Source organism: Clytia hemisphaerica, unplaced genomic scaffold (genome assembly GCF_902728285.1).
Source record: "Clytia hemisphaerica strain Z4C2 unplaced genomic scaffold, Clytia hemisphaerica genome assembly, whole genome shotgun sequence".
In the NCBI taxonomy this organism is placed as follows: Eukaryota; Metazoa; Cnidaria; class Hydrozoa; order Leptothecata; family Clytiidae; genus Clytia; species Clytia hemisphaerica.
In genome coordinates, this window is record NW_027103358.1 from 211,060 (window position 1) to 231,234 (window position 20,175).

The following is a 20,175-nucleotide window of genomic DNA, read 5'->3' on the forward strand; positions in this document are numbered from 1 at the left end:
TCTTGAACGGTCGTTAATAAGACGTACCCAGTAAAATGGTATCAAAAATGAGGAATTCAGTGAAAAAATTGCCAAATTTGGCATTTTTGGGGGTGGTATACACCAATTTTGAGGGTAAAATCAGATAGTACACTATGGAATAACTGCAAGGGTGGTGGTGTCTGTAGAAAATGTCCAAAATTGCAGTTACTCCACATAGTGTCAAGGAGTAACTGCATGATGCTAAGACCTTTCTACACAAAGCTACAAACGTTTGGAATAGTTTACCTACCGATGTTTGTCAGGTCACCTTCAAATCCAAATGACCAACTGAATTTTGATTTTTTGATATTTTTCATAGTTTTTTTCTGGACGCCTTTAAAAAGTATAGGAAATTGTCTATCATTCTTTGCAGGATTGACCCTTTTCACTCCCCCGCATTGGGCGGGAGACTCCCGCATACCAACGTTTTCTCCCCAGGAAAAAAATTCAACCAAATCTCCCGCATTTTCAGGATTTTCTCCCGCATTTCCAAAAATTTTCAGATTTCCTGAAAAAAAATTCAGATTTTGAAAAATGGAATGGCAAAATTTCCTGTATAGGAAATCGGGACGAAAAATTTGCCAATTTTGCCGATTTCTCGAAAAAAAATTCCGATAAAATTGGATTTCGTGGGAAAATTCCCCCGAATTCTTAATTTTCCGATTTGGAGAAATTGGATTATCGGGGAAAGTTTTTTCAACTTGGAGCTCTCCCACATTTTTGTGAGACGAAGTTGACAGCTATGCCTTTTGCTGCAATCTTAGATTATAATATGCAAACACAACACCTAACTGCTAAAAACACTGTCTTTTTATTTCTTCATAGTTAAAATAAACAAAATGGTTTTAGCAGATCTTGGAAGAAAAATTACCAGTGCATTGAAGTCACTAAGCAATGCTACTGTTATCAATGAGGAGGTTCTTAATGCCATGCTCAAAGAGATATGTGCAGCTCTACTGGAGGCTGATGTCAATGTTCAACTCGTCAAAAAGTTGAGGATAAACATCAAGTGAGTTGTGTTGTTTTCTATCTAATGTTGAGGTAGTTCCCCGGATGTTTATTGAATGTAATACTGTAATAGAATGTTCGATTTAACACAAAAAGCCTGTTATATACTGTAAAATTTGTAATACTGTTCTGAAATAAATCTCAGCTTATTATTGGTTTTGAAGTTTCAAAATAAACAGCATCAGGATAATAATGATTCTGATATGGATTTTCAATTTTTAAAATTTTTTAGGACTGCTGCGAATTTTGAAGAAATGGCTGCTGGGACAAACAAAAGACGCTTAATTCAACATACTGTCTTTCAAGAACTTTGCAAGGTACCTTCATAACTGTTATGTTTGCTCATACGTATGTGCTTTTGCAAAATAATATTCTTTTTAAAATACCTCTATATATATTAGTTTTACTAGTTATACTATACCATAGGTGTATTTCTTCTTAATACTTTTAAGTTTCTTGCTTGCGAATTCATTTCAGTTGATTTGAAATAACTATAGCATAGTTTTGGATATTAGCAGTTTGAAACAAATGAGAATTTGACTTTTTCCAGAGTATTAAAGAATAACCTTTTAGAAGTGTTACTGGTTGTGAGTAATTTGAATAATTGTGATGACTACCTTTCAAGATGGAATTCTGTAAACTTTTGTCTCTTCTATTTTTCTCGACCTTAAGCTTGTAGATCCAGGCGTAAAGCAATGGCAGCCAAGCAAAGGGAAGAACAACGTCATTATGTTTGTTGGTTTGCAAGGTAGTGGTAAAACAACCACTTGTACCAAGGTCAGTAAGCTCATTCTTAAAAACTTCATAAATTTTAAAAAGGGCCATTTCATGGTCGAAATGAATCATGGGCAAATCAGGACTAGCTGCACTCCCAGACTTCCTGTTGGTTAGACGAAAAACCATCCAAAAATCCAGAGTGCTGTGGTCCCGATTACCCATTATTCCTGTGGATCGTGAAATGGTATACATTGATGAATATTAGTACCAGATATCCTATCAGGGGTGAGAGTTGAAAAGCAAGCCAGCACAAACTTTGGATCCTCGCTGTCCTCTCGCTCCCAAATAATTTCCAACTTTTTATCTTAATAAGGCTCCAACCATTTCGACCATAATTTCTTTCGATTGTTCATGATTCTGGTTTTGCCTTTTCATTTTTTCTCTACATTAATTTCATTCTCCAAGCTCTAAAAGTCTTATCTTTTTCGAACGGTAATTATTTGTTATAAATCATACAGCAATCTTTTTACTTTGAAACAGTTGGCTTATTACTATCAAAGGAAAGGATGGAAAACGTGCTTAATTTGTGCTGATACTTTCCGTGCAGGTGAGTGGTCAAAATGTTCATTTTGTTACAAATTGTTTTATAGTTTTTCAAAATAGTTGGACAGGTCCACAAACTTCGGGCCAAACTTCAGTATTCTTCTAACTATTCGGAGGTCTGAATTGAGCAATGAGAAATTCGTTCCCAGGTCCTAAAAACCTAAACAAGTCCCAACCTCTTCCCCTCAAACTATAAGACTAAATGTTTCTGAAAAGTTCAATCATCCTTTCTTTATCTTTATGAACAGGTGCCTTTGATCAGTTGAAACAGAATGCGTTGAAAGCGAGAATTCCATATTACGGCAGGTAAACATTTTTCTCCTTCTCCTTATCTAACTGTATTTATAACTCCCAAATAGAACGCTTCTTCGTCAAGGCATTTGATTTTTAAAATTCTAAGTGTGACACAACCTTCATTTTTATTGGAGTTTTCTATTACTTTCGATGACCTTGAAACTCAATTTTTGTTTTTTCAATGGCTCCATCTAGTTTGATCCCTGCTATCCGCTTATTGGAGGGAAATAAATGGTTTTTGACTATTTTGTTCAATAGAAACTGTCTGATTTTGTTTGCCAACTGCTTATTGGAGATCTACTGTTTATATATATGGTTTGGTGGTCGAGAGGGTGATTTATCTTCTAAACATTTTCTGGTGTAGTAAAGGCCTGATTTTTCCTCCCATGCCTAGATTAATCGCTCTTAATTCTCAAGCCTGCTAGAAGATCACATCAGTTTTGTTTTATTTCTAGTGCTTTCCTATGGGGCCTTTTTCATAATATGCATCATTGCAATGTCTTCTGACATTACATCATGGACCCAACAGCTGTTTGGTTGCAAGTGACCTATTGACTGATTTACGTCAATTACAACCAATCATCTGTTGGGCCCGTGATGTAATTGCAATGATGCATATTATGAATTAAGTGAAATCTTTTTCAGTACGCGAATAACTTTTTACAAAAAAGACCTGAATTTATCAAAAAGTAAGTTTTGGTCCATAGTGTAGGCTGCCATTATTGAGTCAACTGTCACTCCTGACTTAGCGATTTTCGAATTTTCCTTCGGGGGTGCGATCAAGTAGGTATTGGAATGACATGAAGTTTTTCGAGAACGAATCTATGATATTTTTCTCAACACAAATAAAAGTGTCCCCAAAGAATATAAAGTATATAAAGAGAATGGATAGGTATATAGATTCCTATTATTATGATTTTAAGTTTCCAAGAACTCCTTGAAATAAATGAAGTTCTTGTAAATAAGATTCGAACAAAAACTCCACAAGTCGAATTATGTTACTGTTCTGTTAATGTTCTTATGAATTACTGAATTATTTTCGGCATACGTCGTGAGGCCAACCATCCTTGCAACCTTGGGAGCTTTTGATCACTCCATGACTTCCTCTGGTATCACTGCAGACAGGGTCTGGGATTCCATCACCATCACAATCCTTGAAGACAAATGTTGATCCTGCGTGACTGCACCATCCTTTTGGTCGAGCACAGACTTTGCCTTTCATGGTTGCACAGGAAGCTTTGGGCCAAACTGAATGACATCCCTTCGAACTTTGGATAATACCAAGATTACCATTGGTATCTGAACACACAGGATCAGGGATGCCGTCACGATCACAATCCATCATTGTGTAGACAGACCCACTGTGGCTGCACCAACCATTGGCTCTCTTGCAAGTATGTCTAGCCGCTCCTTTGGCTTTACAGACGGCGTGTGGCCATGTCGATTTACATTGTTGAGAGCTTTTGATGATGCCCAAACTACCACGCGTATCAGAACAGACCGGGTCAGGGATTCCATCATTGTCACAATCTTGGTAGAAAAAAGTGGCTCCACTGTGACTGCACCATCGCTTATGCCGATCACAGACGCGCCCTTTCTGGTTGTTACACTTCTCTGTCGGCCACTTGCTTCTGCATCCTTTTGTCAATCCGATGACACCGAAAGCACCATTGTGGTCTGAGCATATCGGATCAAGGAGGCCATCTCCGTCGCAATCCAAGAAGGTGAAGGTGGAACCACTGTGGCTACACCACCCAGGCTGTCTCCAACAAGACGTTTTGTGTGGTGATGCACTTGATGTTTTATACATCAAAAGCAAACTGAAGCAGATTTGAATCCACATGTTGAAGTAGTTTTCCGTATGACTTGCTCTAATGCTTGCATTTACAAGAAGAATGATCTTCATGTATTTTTACGCTATAAATATGGTACCGATGACATCACCATGGTTTTGGTTTGCAAAACAAATAAAAGAGCCGCCGCATAAGGTCAATGGATTATAAGAATAATAACCTCAATATCCTAAAAGTTGAGTTTTTACGTAATACACATTAAGTGTTAACCATGTTCAAAGGTTCATTTATATGGGAACACAATAGCATATGATTTGATACGTTTGCATGGCCGTACTTTATACATTTTTAAAGCTTTTTTCACATGTACGTAAATTTTTACTTTTAAGGCCTGCAGGAATGGGGAATTTTCCTAAGTTTACGTATTGTTTTAAGGCCTTTAAATGTTTTTAACGGATAGAAAAATCACGTAAGACCCTCTTAATCAATAAAAACTCTACGTAATGTTGGGGAAAGACAGCCTTGCGAACGATTTTAAGTAAGATTCTACGTGCTTGTAAAAGAAGCTTTATAACCTTCGTTCCGTGTTAAATACCGACCATGCAAACGTATAAAACCATTTACACTAAGTATTGAAAAAGAGGAAGATTATGCATCTGAGTATTTAGTTAAGATAACCACCTGTTTGTAGCCCGGTTTTCGGAGCTACAACAAATATTTAAAAGAGGAAGTAAATGCTTCTCAGTGAATAAATAACACCTGTTTGTAGGCCACTTTTCGGAGCTACAACAAATATTTAAAAGAGGAAGTTTATGCTTCTCCGGATTTAGTGAATAAATAACACCTGTTCGTTGCCAGCTTTCTTACCTTACGTAAAGTTTTGTGTAAACACGTTTTTTATAAGTACAAACTATATAAAAACATAAAGCTTCGCTAGCCAAAATGTTAAGAACAAGTTAAGAACATTTTAAGGCTTTATGGACTCGAAAACACCCTATTTTTTTTAAAGAAAATGGTGAAAGATATTCACAAAATGGTCAAACTAAAACCCACGAATTTTTTTTGTGGACCCACGAATTTTTTTTGTGAGCCCACGAATTTCTTTTCAGGACCCACGAATTTTTTTTGTGGACCCACGAAATTTTTTTCAGAACCCACGAATTTTTTTCATGGACCCACGAATTTTTTTTCAGAACCCACGAATTTTTTTCATGGACCCACGAATTTTTTTCCGACCCACGAAGGCACGTAACCCACGCAATTTATCACACTCGTATCTTTATAAGACCTTAAACTACCAATTTCAAGAAAAACGGTTAAAAATTATTGGAGTCTTAAAGCAGGACAGCACATATAAGCCAACCCGTTGAGTGAGCCACAGTGACATGCAGCCGCAAAACCTGCCCCTATTTTGGTCCTTAATAGCTAATTATCGAGAATAGCTAATAGCTAATAGCTAAGAACCTATTTAACCTAACCTATTTTCCTAACAGAACCCTAATTAAATTATTACCAAATTACAAAGAAAAATATGTTAAAAGTAAAAAAAAGATGATTGTCTCATAAAATAAAATAAATAACAGCAATAAAATAACATACGCGTTTTTTATAAGAACAAACTATGTAAGAACATAGGGTTTCGATGGCCGAAATGTTAAGAGCAAGTTAAAAATATTTTCAACTTTGCCGACTATAAAACAGCTGGAATCTTAGGAAAATGGGCAAATAGAATAGCTAATAGCTAATTATCTTTTTATTTTACGATTTGTTTTAAGAATGAGCCACATAATATTTGGAAAGCTCAACTCTTCCTCACTTAGATGGTTCTTTTCATCTTTATGCAGCCACACTAATGTTAAAGCTGTGGGCCATAATGTGGTTGCAATTGAAAACCTCACTTTTGGGGGGTCTATTTTTTACTATCATCGTGATTTTACATTAGGAGGGTCCCCTACACTTTATCATCGTTCATTTTATATCAGTAGGTCTATTAATTATTCGAAATTGATAACTTTCTAAATAGCGCCATTGTAGCCAAACCTGGTTATAAATTTGAAAAAAAATTTGCCTGCGGTGTGAATTTTCTATCATTTTTATGAAAGAAAATTTTTAGTATTTATATATTTTGTACCGTGGCTTGTTGGTGCCATGTGTAAACTACTTATACTTAAGTCAACTTAGAATTACTAAGTCAACTTGAAAAAACTAAGTCAATTTAAGAGTGATTCCGATGGTGGAATCAATGGTGCTGGTGAATTTAAAGGTGCAATAATTAATATGTTGGAGGTAAATTGATAGCAATAAGTAAAGCTAGTTTAAGCATGGCACTTACAAGCCACGGTAATTTTGTACTAAGTACGAACTCTTTTGTATGCCTCGACCAGGGATTGAACCCTCGACGTTGCGCACCGTAGATGAATGCTCTCAAATCAAGCACTGAAGATTATGTGCAAAACAAATGAACAAGATCTGCTTATATCCTGCTTTAAGATAACTTTTAGGTCATTATTTCTTATTTTTCCCAAATTGTTTCTCTTCATCTTTTTAGTTACTCTGAAGCAGATCCCGCCATCATTGCTGCCGACGGTGTCGAGAAGTTCAAGAATGAAAATTTCGAAATCATTATCGTAGACACTAGGTAATAAAAAGACCGTTAGACCACTATTAAATTAGACCACTAGTAAAGCTTTTGTTTTTAAATAAGACTGATATCGTTTGTTACTCATCAATTTAATTTACAAGCTTTTTGTTGATATTGAATTGATAAGAATGTGGAGCAAGATTTGTCAGAAAGAGGAAAAGAAAAACATTTTTTTGCTTATATCAGAATAATATGACAATAGGCAGACACTGTCCTGATATGAAACGTGTCTGATATGAGACGCGAACACTTAATTAAAACTAAAACCTTTAACCCTTCGAGCATCTTCCTCTTTTTTACTAGCTAAAGTATTTTTTTGCCCCTCCTTTAAATATCAAGATCGAAAATTGCTATCACCTTGAAATCTTTACCAGAGTGCTAGATTTAAGTAAATTTTGGTTCCTCCTGGCTCCCAGCCCCCCTCCCCCCCCCAAGGAGAGATACACGAAGGTTTAAGGCTGTCGAAGCCATTATTCTATTCGTTGGAATCGACGTCAGCCCGACTTGAAGCAACAAAAAATCATGGTATAGGAGTACTCGAACTTATGACTGTGCTGTTGTGCTGTTTTAATAGTCTTTTTCCCGACATTCCCCTTGAAATATAATCATTATCCTCTGAAGCTAACATCAAAATCTTGATTAGTACAGTTGTTAACATTCAAAGTCTTACATTTTAGTGGTCGCCACAAGCAACAAGAATCTTTATTCGAGGAGATGTTACAAGTATCAAACGCTGTGGTAAGTGTCACCCCATCCATCCACTAACCAGTAGCGTAGACAAAAGGGGCGCAAAATTTGTGTAGGAGAGCACATTTATATGACACAGTAATTATCTTTTTGGACCTACCTGGAGGTCCTATAAATTAACCTTTGTCCGTCCGTCCGTCTGTTACCAGCTTTTCTCGAGATTTCATCATTAGTTTTTTCAGATTTTTTGCACAAAGATGCGTATTAGCAATGCCCAAAACATAGCAGAGTCTGATTTTTGAGAAAAAATCTTTCGGAAATATGCCGGAAATCGCCGTTTTTGCAGATTTTCATCGGACTTTTTCCTTATATTTCGTTGTTTTTTCACACAAGAACATTATTAATAGCAATATCCACGATCAAGCATGGTTCAATCTTCGATAAAACTGATTTTTGAAGCCGGAACTTTCTAAAAATCGCCGGAACAGCCGATTTTCGCCGGAAAAGCGGTATTTCATGAATTTCTCGAGCTGTACTTTATATTTTTTTATGAAATTTTGCACACTGATGTAAAATGACAATACCTAAAAAGTGACGGAGCCTGATTTTCGGAAAACATTTTTTTCCGGCCGAAAATGCCGGAAATATGCCGGAAAAACTGTTTTTTTGGCATTTTCTCGAGATTTTATCATTAGTTTTTTCAGATTTTTTGCTCAAAGATGCGTATTAATATTGCCCAAAACATGGCCAAGTCCGATTTTTGAGAAAAAATTTTGCTCAAAGATGCGTATTAATATTGCCCAAAACATGGCCAAGTCTGATTTTTGAGAAAATTTTTTTTCCGGCCGAAAATGCCGGAAATCGCCGTTTTTCTGGATTTTCATTGGGCTTTTTCCTTATAATCGGTTATTTTTTCATTCAAAAACATTTTTAATACCAATGTCCACCATCAAGCATGTTTCAAACTTCAATAAGATTGATTTTTGAAGCCGGAACTATTTAAAAATCGCTGGAACAACCTATTTTCGACGGAAAGACAGTATTTCTTGAATTTCTCGAGTTGCACTTTATATTTTTTTATGAAATTTTGCACACTGATGCAATATGACAATACCTAAAATGTGACGGAGCCCGATTTTCGAAAAACATTTTTTTCGGCCGAAAATGCCGGGAAAACCGGTTTTTTTACATTTTCTCGGATTTTCATCTTTAGTTTTTTCTGATTTTTTTTGCAGAAAGATGCGTATTCGCAATGCTCAAAACATAGCTGAGTTCGATTTTTGAGAATTTTTTTTTTCCGGTTGAAAATGCCGAAAATCGCCGTTTTTACAGATTTTCATTAGATTTTTTTCCTTGTATTTCTATGTTTTTGACACAAAAACATTATTGATAACAATGCTCACCATCAAGCATGATTCAATTGTCAATAAAACTGATTTTTGCGACCAGACCTTTCTATTTATTTTTTCCCTACAACCCATAGTGTGCAAGGGAGTTCCAGGGCCCACCTGAAAATTCAGGTCCCACCTTATCCTAAAATTCCCACCTTAAGCCCAGACTCCCAGATCCCAGCTAAAAACAAAAAAAAAATACTAATTCGAGGAACAAAAATAATTTTTTTACCGTAATATGAAGATGCAATATATTACATATGATATATTAATATGTCTATTATATACATTTAAAAAGCAGATATATTAAGGCTCTCAGCTTATACAAAATAAAAGCAGCTCTATCTATCTAAAATTAATTACATAATTACATGGTAATAGTGACTCGATAGTTTTCAGAATATAAGTACTAAATAAGAAAGATCTAAGAGCAACTAAAAAAGCTTTGATAAACATAATAATCAAGTTTTATAATTGAATTTCAGACAAATAAAAAAGGTAGTAGTTGTTTCTAGGTGAAACTCCTAGGATGGGTGTTGAGCTCTCAAAGTTAGTCTTATTCTGAGTTTTAAAAGAGATTGAATTAAGTAAAGGCAGATTTTACCCATTGCCTTGCAATTACTAACCTTGTCGTACAATGCTTTACGTATCTGTCTAAAAAAGCTTTAAAACAATCTAAAACTGAATCCTCAAATCAATTTAAAAAAAAGAAAATCTGGCATGAAGATAAGATAATTGAAATATATATGAGGGATAAAGATTTGATATTGTTTTAACAATAAGCATATTGATCAAAAGATATAACTATAACCAGATATTTTCAATACTTCCCTTCGATCATTACAATAGAATGCTTACACTAAATAAAAAAAAGTAGAGAGGGTAAGGATAATCAAAACCAATATCAACAAAAAAACAGTTGTGTTAAATGTTAAAGGTTTTAAACTGAAGTCACAAAATTTTACTTTAACTTTTTCCAAAACACCCAAAGCCCCACCTAAAGAAATTAACTCCCACCTTAACTTGTTTATCCAAACCTAAAACCTTGAAAACCCCAAATCCCACCTGAAAATTTTCGACCCAAATCAGCAAAACCGCCCCCCCCCACTATTCTGGGGGGTGCACACTATGCAACCCTTCCCTCTCCCCTTATCAACAATCAATGATGAATTTATTGCGTTATGCATTTTCGCTAAACGCTATATTTTGTGACTGATTTTTTTCTCCTCGCATTGCTATCTAACTTTCATCATCAGGTAGGTCCATTCAGCATCTAGCTTGTTATATTATGAATAGATAATTGCTGTGTCATAAAAATCTGTTCTCCTACACACATTTTGCGCCCTTCTTATCTACGCTACTGCACTAATTATCTCTAGAAATTTAGAGCTTGATTCACAGATCAGCCTTTCTCACACTTGAAAGGCTAATTGTCCTTTCCACTCATTCAGTTAGAGATCGGTTGTCTAACTCTTTAAAAAGTTTCATTTCAGATAGAAACTTGCAAAAAGCCAAAAAGCGGACAAATTTTTTTATATGAAGTCATAATTTTTGCCAAATTTCATGTTCGTATATTTCAAAATTTCAGTCTTGACTTGGTATCGAAAAAGCCATTATTTTATTGATATAATTCTTATGTTGGGTTTTGCGGGAGCGAAAGTCGTTATTTCTTGTGTTGAAAGTGCTGCAGGACATGCTAAGACCACCACCATCATGGGATACGACAACCGAACTTAGGAATGCCATTTTTAGATGCTCAAAATCTTTGCTTGAGATGTGTCTTGTATGTTAAGTTTTAGGTCGAATTGGGATTCTAACCTAAGAATTACCGTTAAGAATATTTTAGGATTATTTCCCCCGCAAAAAGTAAAGAAAATCTATAATGAAATGAAAAAAACACAATTCTTGTAAAAAAGCATGCATCTCTTTCCTGTTTTTTTTCTCTCCATTTTTTACTATAATAACCCTTGCGATCTTCCAGTTCGGACCGAAACGAAAACGAGGCTGATGCCGTATACCCTTAATCATTTTTTCTTTGTCAGGATCCAGATAATATCATTTTCGTGATGGATGCGTCCATTGGACAAGCTTGTGAAGCACAGGTGATTTTATTTTTACTATCCAGATGGTCGTTATCGATATAATTGGTCTTTGATCGATACTTGATCGATATTAATCGATAGATTTCATTTTGAGTAGAATTGGTTTTCGATTAGTTATCGATTGCTTGTCAAGGGCTATTGATCGTTAAATCGGAAAATAATTGGTGAAAGCTCTGATGTTTGATAAAACTAACATCTTAATTTCATAACAAAACAAACATGCTATATCGAGCATAGTGATACCTTAAAGTTTTGTTTTGTGGACTGGAAGTTTTGTCAGTACACACACGGCAGAAGATACATCGGGACACTTAAAAATTTGGGTGTATAAAACTTTAACTAAACATTCAAAACCTTCAAAACCTGAAGAAGGTAAAAAAATACCCTCTTATTCTTCAGTCGTCTTTCCTTTGAACCTATCTGAAAGTCCTATAAATCATCCCCTGTTTGTTCGTTCGTTACCAGCTTTTCTTGGGATTCGGTTGTAGAAATTTTCTGAAATTTTGCAAAATCATGCAAAGAGTAAAGCCGAAGTGACGAAGCCTGATTTTCGAAAAAAAGCCAGATGCGGAAATGTACCGAGATTTTGATCATTAGTTTTCCAGATTTTTTTTTTATTTTGAATTGTTTTCTGTTGATGAGCCAGGTAGGTTCGTAAAAGTGTTTTTTAGAAATTTGAATTTGTTTTCAAAAACTGGACTGTGGACTAGTTTACAGTTGTGATTTTGTTTTTCGTCAAACTACTTTTTTTCTCTATAACATTTTTTAGATTATCTGCTGTTTTTGCATTTGATATTGCCTTTTCTTTATGTCTTTATTTTCCCATCTTTTACTCATTGTTTTTCTTATCGCCTTATCTTATATCATCCTTGCAAAAATGAAATTTTCAGTTGAAGTATTTGTTCTTAAAGCCTACGAGAAAACGGGTCTTTGGTCAAATTTTGACATTTCTTATATAATTCGCAAATCAGAACCGGTCAACTTTATATTACTGCTTTTTCCTTATAAGTGGAAAATAGCTTTTACAAAATGGTGCATAGTCATTTGTTTACTACAAACAGCTCTGAAACGATTTCTGATCAAATGCTATTTTTATATACAAGTATCGCCTATATACCTTTGCTTTTTACCGGTGGAGTTTTGAACGTTTATGCATTGTACTGTTTGTTGAGATTCAGACAGAAAAACAATAGTTTACAGTTTGGCAATCTGGAGAAACTTTTACTGGCTTTGAACATTTCTGATTTGCTGACATTCTTCATGTCGATTCCAGTAAAGATTTTCTTTAACTTGCTCAATGTTACCCAACATTTATCCACTAACAGTATGAAGTATTTCTACATGGTGGACCTTATTTGTCAGCCTTCGTCGGCGTTGATACTGGTCGCCCTAGCTGTGAACACTTATGTTAAGATCACAAACTTCACCAAGTATGATGAAATGATGTCGAACAGTAGAGTTAATGGACTCCTCGCAGCCATTTTCATTGTATCCGCCACGTTACCTTTCCCGGTCATTTTCTCGCCGCCGTTTTTGTTTACTATTTTATTTTCGGTCATATTTATGACGTCATTGGCTGTAATGATAATCAGTTATGTCTATCTCATCAAATATTTGAAGAAAACTGATCAAAAATTGCGAAACGAGGTTACAGTACACGGCAAGCGTAGAGTGAAACGTGATGAAAAATTGACGAAAAATATCCTGTTATTGTTGTCTTGTTTTTTCATAACCCTTATCCCATACCTCGTTGTTGGAATATGTTATTTAGTTTTTGGAAAAGAAGTTTTTAAACTATCTGTCGCTGTCGGGGCGTTTGCAGTGAACTTAACCTCCGTTTCTAATCCGTGCGTGTATATTTTACGAAACAAGAAATATAAACCAAAATCTAGAAGTAAAATCAATACAAACAAAACGCATATAGCAACCCCTCAAAGGTCAAATATAAACAATAACCAACAAGAAGCTATTGAGTTGGAAGAAATCAGGAAATATGGTACACCGTCACCCTCACTGCACGGGAGAGCTTCATTTACACCGACACATCATCCTACCGATGCCCCTTTTCCACTGATCATCTCTCCAAATAATGGAATGGAAAGAATGAGTGAAAAAACCATCAAAACTGTACCCTCTGTCCACCGTATCGAGGTCCTTGAAAATACGCATCAGAAATATTTATTTTGATTTATTTATTTTGATTAATTAACCTCCTTGGGAAAGAAGAAATATAAAAGGAGAAAGGAAAATCTTTGGTCTTTCTTATTCACAATGTTCTTCAGAAAATGATAAAAATCACAAATTTTAGTAACAAAACTCTCAAGATTTTGTCTTAACCGCCAGTAGCGTGTTAACCACCAGTAGCGTGGTGGGTCGACTAAAAAACTAAAATTTAGAAGATTTCGATTTTGGCGCTCTCTGTTAAAAGTAAATGAATATCTTTGCGAAAATTACGCGAGCGATAAACACGAAAATTTATGGGTATTTTCTCTCTTTTGGCCGAAATCTGCCAATTCTAAGGTGGAAAAAACAAAGGGGCGACGATATTAGTAATAAGAGGCGCCCCAAAAAATCGCCTGCTACCCCCCCCTGCAACCACGCTACTGCTGACCACTTTTTGTTATTTTAGTACACAATGGAACTAAAAGGATTTTTTGGTTGTTTTTCTTGGATTCGAGCTCTAATAAGATTTTTATAGAAATAAATTTCATATTTTTCAGGCGCGAGCTTTCAAGGAGAAAGTAGACGTGGCTTCAGTTATTATCACCAAGTTGGATGGTCATGCTAAAGGTGGTGGTGCTCTTAGTGCGTAAGTCATTTTTTCAACCTTTCTACTTGAATAGGGTTTTGGTTGATTTCTTGCCTTTTTCTTTTTATGCTATAGAATGTTCAACCTCCATAATACAAAATATTACTTTTTCAGTGTTGCGGCGACGAAGAGCCCGATCATTTTCATCGGTACTGGAGAGCATACGGATGATTTTGAATCTTTCAAAACACAACCTTTTATTAGTAAACTTCTCGGTAAGTTTTAAAGGTATTCTTGAGTATAATATAGAAGGGGGACGGATGTAAAATGGCTAAAAAAACACGGCTAATTACAAAATCACATGTCTTTTTATATTATAGAGTCGATGCATTTCACATGCATCGGATTTTATGCGCATGCGTAAATTTTTACTGTTCAAATATATAAAAAATGAAAATCGTAACATTTTCTGAATAAACCATACCTTATCGGGGAAAACTTCGTCGGGGAAAAATATTCGTCACTTGCTGGTAGTTGGTAAACGCATTAAGGCCGGGGGAAAATATTCGTCACTTGGCCAAAATTTCGTCACTTTTCCCCGATAAGGTACCTTGGAAATGTCAATTTACATACTTGTAGTTGTCTGGTATGTAGTTTACACGAATATAAAAATATAAAATACAGAAGTACAGTATAACACCCTGAAAATTAAAACTCAATTATGTAAAAGCGCATTTTTCTGTGCAGTGCAGGTGCAGTGCAGGTGCAGTGTAAAATGCAATTTCGCAACTCGAAAATAAGAAACCGCATGTAAAAATAATGAAATTTTGGACAAAAAAATCCCACGCGGACCATTTCATGAGTGTGTGATTTTATTTTATTTCTCCTGACTTAAGTCTTTTGCTTAAGGGCGTAATTAGGCTGACTCACTTAAGAGGTGTTAAAGCAAATGAACTATATATAAACAGTCGTTATTTTCTGTCCAAAAGCAAAGAATCCCTAACTTTGAAAGTATTATAAATTCTATTGCGTTTGGAAGAAGCAAAAAATGCATTCCGAAGAAAATAGAAGTGAAAATGGAAATGGAAAAATATATTTATTATTCATCCTTTGGTGTCATACAAGACACAGCACCATCCGTACGTCAAAGAATTCTAAGGTTCCCATCATATCATGAAAATTAGGAATGAAAACATATTTTTCAAGAATTGGTTTCTTTGTTTAAGGAATGGGTGATATTGAGGGTTTGATCGACAAAGTCAATGAATTGAAACTGGATGAAAATGAAGAACTTATCGATAAACTGAAGCAAGGTAAGTCCAAAGATTGCTTTGGTATAAACAGCCCTTTCCTGAAAATAATGAAAATAGGGAACTTTCTACGCTTCATACTGTGGAGAACGTTTTTTTTGGCGTACAATATAGACAGCTAGTATTTTTTCCGTCCATATTGTGGTAATTACTTTTCCATCAGGCGAAAGTTTGTTTTGTCAATACAATATGGCAACGGTTACTTTTTGAGCTTTTTTATTATCCGCCTTATATTTCTTTTATTAAAGGTGTATTTACACTACGAGATATGTACGAACAGTTCCAGAACATCATGAAGATGGGGCCTTTCAGTCAAATCATGGTAAGAAACCTCTTCTTCTGCTTCCCTTATGAAAGCCCCTTTTTGGATGTTATTTTCGTTAGTCTCTGTCAAAATCGTGATGGCTGTTGATGGAGGTTGTTATGACGTCCCCATATCATCCATACGACGTCCCCATAACATCCATACGACGTCCCCATAACATCCATACCACGTCCCCATAGCATCCATACGACGTCCCGATAACATCAATATGACGTCCCCATAGCATCCATACGTCGTCCCCATAACATCCATACGTCGTCCCCATAACATCCATACGTCGTCCCCGTAACATCCATACGTCGTCCCCATAACATCCATATGACGTCCCCATAACATCCATACAACGTCCCCGTAACATCCATACAACGTCCCCGTAACAAACATTTGACGATATAGTGGGCCACTAATAACACTAATAACATCCATTTGACATTTCAATAACATCCATACGACGTCCCAACAACATCGGCTGACGGCTGAGTAAAAGATGGACGATCCTTTTTCCACTTCAATTAATGTGTAACATAAGCCACGCTGTTGTTCAAATATTTCCTCAGCAAGACAAATGTCGCTAAACTTTTCTACAATACAGCCAAACTCCACATTGAATTATAGTAACTGATGTAAAAAAACACGCCTTAGACCCCCCTGGAAAGTCTTTTCGGATTACCCACTGGTAAAGCTTGTCCAACCCCCTGTACGGATATAAAATGGAACGGCCCATTGAAGATAACGGAATGGTGGTTTAAACGCGAGATTTAGTCAACAAGGACTCCGAGGACTGCTAAGTCTCGGTTTTGTGTCGGCAAATTAACACTAAAACTAAGCCTGTGACCCTGCATGAAACTCACGAAAAAAAAGCTGCCAAATCTTAGACAAAATTAAATGTTTTTAATAAAAGAGGGTATGTATATTCACTTTTAGGGGATGATTCCTGGATTCAGCAACGACTTCATCTCCAAAGGTAACGAGCAAGAATCTGTGGCTCGTCTCAAACGTTTGATGACTATGATGGACAGCATGAATGATACAGGTAATGAGCGCCCTGGAATCAATTTCCACATTTTCTTGGTCCCTGGGAACTTTTTTATGAACACATTCCTGGACAGTATGAATGATACAGTTAATGAATGCCTCGGAATCAACTTCCACATTTTCTTGGTCCCTGGGAATATTCATTGACAGCCTGAATGATATAGGTAATGAATGTCATTGAAATTAGAATCGATGTTGTACGTGGATAGTTCAGTAATCTAGAACTTTTGTTAAATAGTCTTTCAATTGTTTTCACGAGGTCAACGGCCACCCGGCTTGGTTATTGATGAACCTGACGGTACATTTGAAGAGCGGGGATTTGAAAAGTGAACCCCTGGTTTATGGTACTAACACCTTAGACTTATCGGCTATCCCTCCTTCGTAAATCAACTTTATGATTTCTTTGGGCCCTGGAAACTTCTTGATTAAATGTTCCTTGAAACCTTAGAACTAGACAGCCCAAACGGCGCAAAACTTCTTAATTAAATGTTCCTTGAAACCTCAGAACTAGACAGCCCAAACGGCGCAAAACTTCTTAATTAAATTTTCCTTGAAACCTCAGAACTAGACAGCCCAAACGGCGCAAAACTGTTCACCAAACAACCAGGTCGCTTGACGCGTATTGCCAGAGGATCGGGTGTGTCCACCAGAGAAGTGCAAGAATTGTTAACGCAATATCAGAAGTTCGCACAGATGGTCAAAAAAATGGGTGGCATTAAAGGCTTGTTTAAAGGTATGTAAATAACGAAATTTACTTTCTTCAGTTTAAAATTAGGATTTGATGCGACTTGGTTTAGGCCTTTCATAGATTTGCATATCTTCGTGTCTTCATGCAATTGTAGAAAATAAGACCTAATGAAGTGTAACCATGACAAGAAATTTCCATGAATTTAAAAAGTATAGCTCACTAGTTAAATTTTCAAGGGAATTGAATTTCCATCGAGAAGCGTATTGAATAATAGAGCGTCTTTTATGAGAGTTTCTCGTTGCCGGTTGTTTTTAATAATCATCGAATAATTGAGCGTATCAAATAGTAGAACGTCGAATTAGAGAACGTCAATTATAATGTACATTGAATAACTCATGTTTTTTAAAAAACTTCTTTTTGCATTTTGAAGGTGGTGACATGGCGAAGAATGTGAACCCGTCCCAAATGGGTAAATTGAATGCACAAATGGCCAAAATGATGGACCCCAGAGTCCTACACCAACTTGGTAAGTATGATTGTTTTGAACCTCTCCCCCCCCCTAATTTTTTTATCAAGGTTCTGTGAATTTCAAGATGGATAGGATGACGCGAATATTTGAACCAGAGAGCCTACCAGCTACACGCCTACATTTTTTTTTTTTCAGCGCATTCTGTTTTTGAGTCAACCAAAATCTATGTCTGCTTACCTATTTAGGCTAACTTAGAAAATCCTACCACCTTCAAACAGTTCGAGGATTATTTCCGCCAGGGACATTTGAAGGAAGTGAAGGAGTTTATAATTTAATAAATAAATAAGTAAATAAGTTTAAAAATATAATATTCATATTCATTTCTTGGACCTGTTTGAAATTTAAATAGTAGAAATAATAATAATGATAATAAAGCTTTACAGGTTTGCAGGCCACCGTGAAGACACATGGGCCTCTATAAACCGCTCGTACTTTTTACAATGATCTTTTTGAAATATAGTTTTTTTCGCGGGCTCCCCCGGACTTTCCATTTTGTGTTGTCTCCTTTGATTTTAGCATTCATTTTTTCGGCTTCCTTACACCATTCTTTGATTATTTGTCTTTCATTTTTGGTCAAATCCTCTGTCACTCGGTAAGGAAAGCCTTTTGCTTTTGTTATTGCCTGCAACACTGTGTTCTTGTCCTCTTCGTTCGTTGATTGGTGGTATCTCGCTTTATCTTCTCTTTCTTTCGTAAATTTCCCGATCCGCTGCGTCTCGGTAGTCTTTATATTCCTCAGATGGAGCCGCCAACCAATAATTTTGTCATGGATAAATTCTTCGTCCTTGATTTTCGTTTCTTCTTCAGATTCATCTGTCGATTCATCTATGCCATGAAAAATTAGGTTGCGTGCTGTCGATCGAATCAGCTGCTCCTCCTGCTTTTCTTTTCGAATTGCATCTCCAATGTTTTTCTCGATGTGTTTGGATGTGATTTTAGCGTGGCTCATTGGTGGTCTTTCCTCTTCTTTCTTTTCGATGATGTTTTCAATCTTCTTTTCAAGCGTGGTTATTCTGGTGTCGATAGTTTCTTTCATTTCGTTGACCATAACATTGACGTCCTGTGCTTTCAAATGGTTTATTTCTTCGTCCTGCCTTTTCATTATATTCTAAAACGCTTTGATTTCGTTTTTGAATCCTTCAATTTTTGATGTTTCATTTGAATTATACCTTTCCATTACTTGTGGTGCGATTTTGGTACAGTTTTGATACTGGAAACTTCTTGATTTGTATGACAAGCATATCTGGATTTGGTAAAGTGGCAGTTCTGTACAAAGATAATGGACTAAACGGTGGCACTTCCTGCATTGTAGGGTATCTTTTGGTGCGTTTTCTTCATTTATGATGCACTTTGACGGGCTGCAAAAGTCGTTTATTGATGGTGATTTTTGATTACTTTCCTGAATTTTTTCGCCATCTTTGTGCATTTTTTAGACGACAACCGTTCAGGTTTGTATTTCACGTCGAAAAGTTACATTTTTTTCAAAAATTATATTTTTTCACAAAATTTTGATATTCGGGTCTGTAAAATACACATTATTCGTGCTACCATCTTGAAATTTTTCACACACAATCTTTGATGCTTTATCTAAAACCCTGTAAAGTTTTAATAGAGGCAAATCGGCTCTAAAAACGATTGCCAAGTACCCTCGAAACACCCCCTCTGAAAAACCAACGAATCATAATATTCATATTCATTTCTTTTCTCCTATTCAGGTGGTATGGGCGGTCTACAAAACATGATGAAACAATTCCAAGGGGCGTCTGGCCAAATGGGCGGTCCCGGTCAAGGACCCTCTAAAGGAAGAAAAAAATGAGAGAATCTCAAAAAATTAAAATGAAATTAATATCCTTACATATCGAGTGATACCAAATGTGAATTTATTTATATCTTTGGCCGTACTGGAAGCTGTAATGGTCATAATTGAGGGACATTTTTTTACTTCAAGGTTACAATTACATAAAGAACTTTTTTGGGCAAAATTTTTAAATATTGAAAATGGATGATTATTTTGTACATATTCACGGACAGGGTTTGAAAGATTGCAAATCCCGATAGTGAAATTTTCTTTTATTCGTGTAATTCCTTGATAGAATGACATGGAAGCTTAATATCGTCAAGTTGAAAAGGTAAGTCTTTGAAAAGCAAACTCTTTGCCATATCACTCCGGCTTGAACAAACGTGCAATTTATTTGTCTTTTTGACATTTTTGATATTTCTATGACAATGTCAAGAAATTTTTTGATTATTTTTTGAAATTTTATTTACATATTGGGTTTATT

At 35.8% G+C, this 20,175-nt stretch overlaps 1 protein-coding gene across 1 annotated transcript; it reads left to right on the forward strand.

The window, feature by feature from the left end:
* Window positions 1–849: 849 nt before the first annotated feature.
* Window positions 850–19,956, forward strand: LOC136821204 (signal recognition particle subunit SRP54). The gene is made up of 16 exons (XM_067077440.1): window positions 850–1,030; window positions 1,262–1,346; window positions 1,702–1,806; window positions 2,287–2,353; window positions 2,598–2,655; window positions 6,985–7,074; window positions 7,755–7,815; window positions 11,198–11,257; window positions 13,978–14,066; window positions 14,181–14,281; window positions 15,233–15,319; window positions 15,565–15,638; window positions 16,566–16,674; window positions 17,239–17,409; window positions 17,795–17,890; window positions 19,609–19,956. The coding sequence occupies exons 1-16, from the start codon at window positions 861–863 to the stop codon at window positions 19,707–19,709; spliced, it is 1,524 nt and encodes a 507-aa protein (XP_066933541.1). The 5' UTR covers window positions 850–860; the 3' UTR covers window positions 19,710–19,956.
* The last annotated feature ends 219 nt before the right edge of the window (window positions 19,957–20,175 follow it).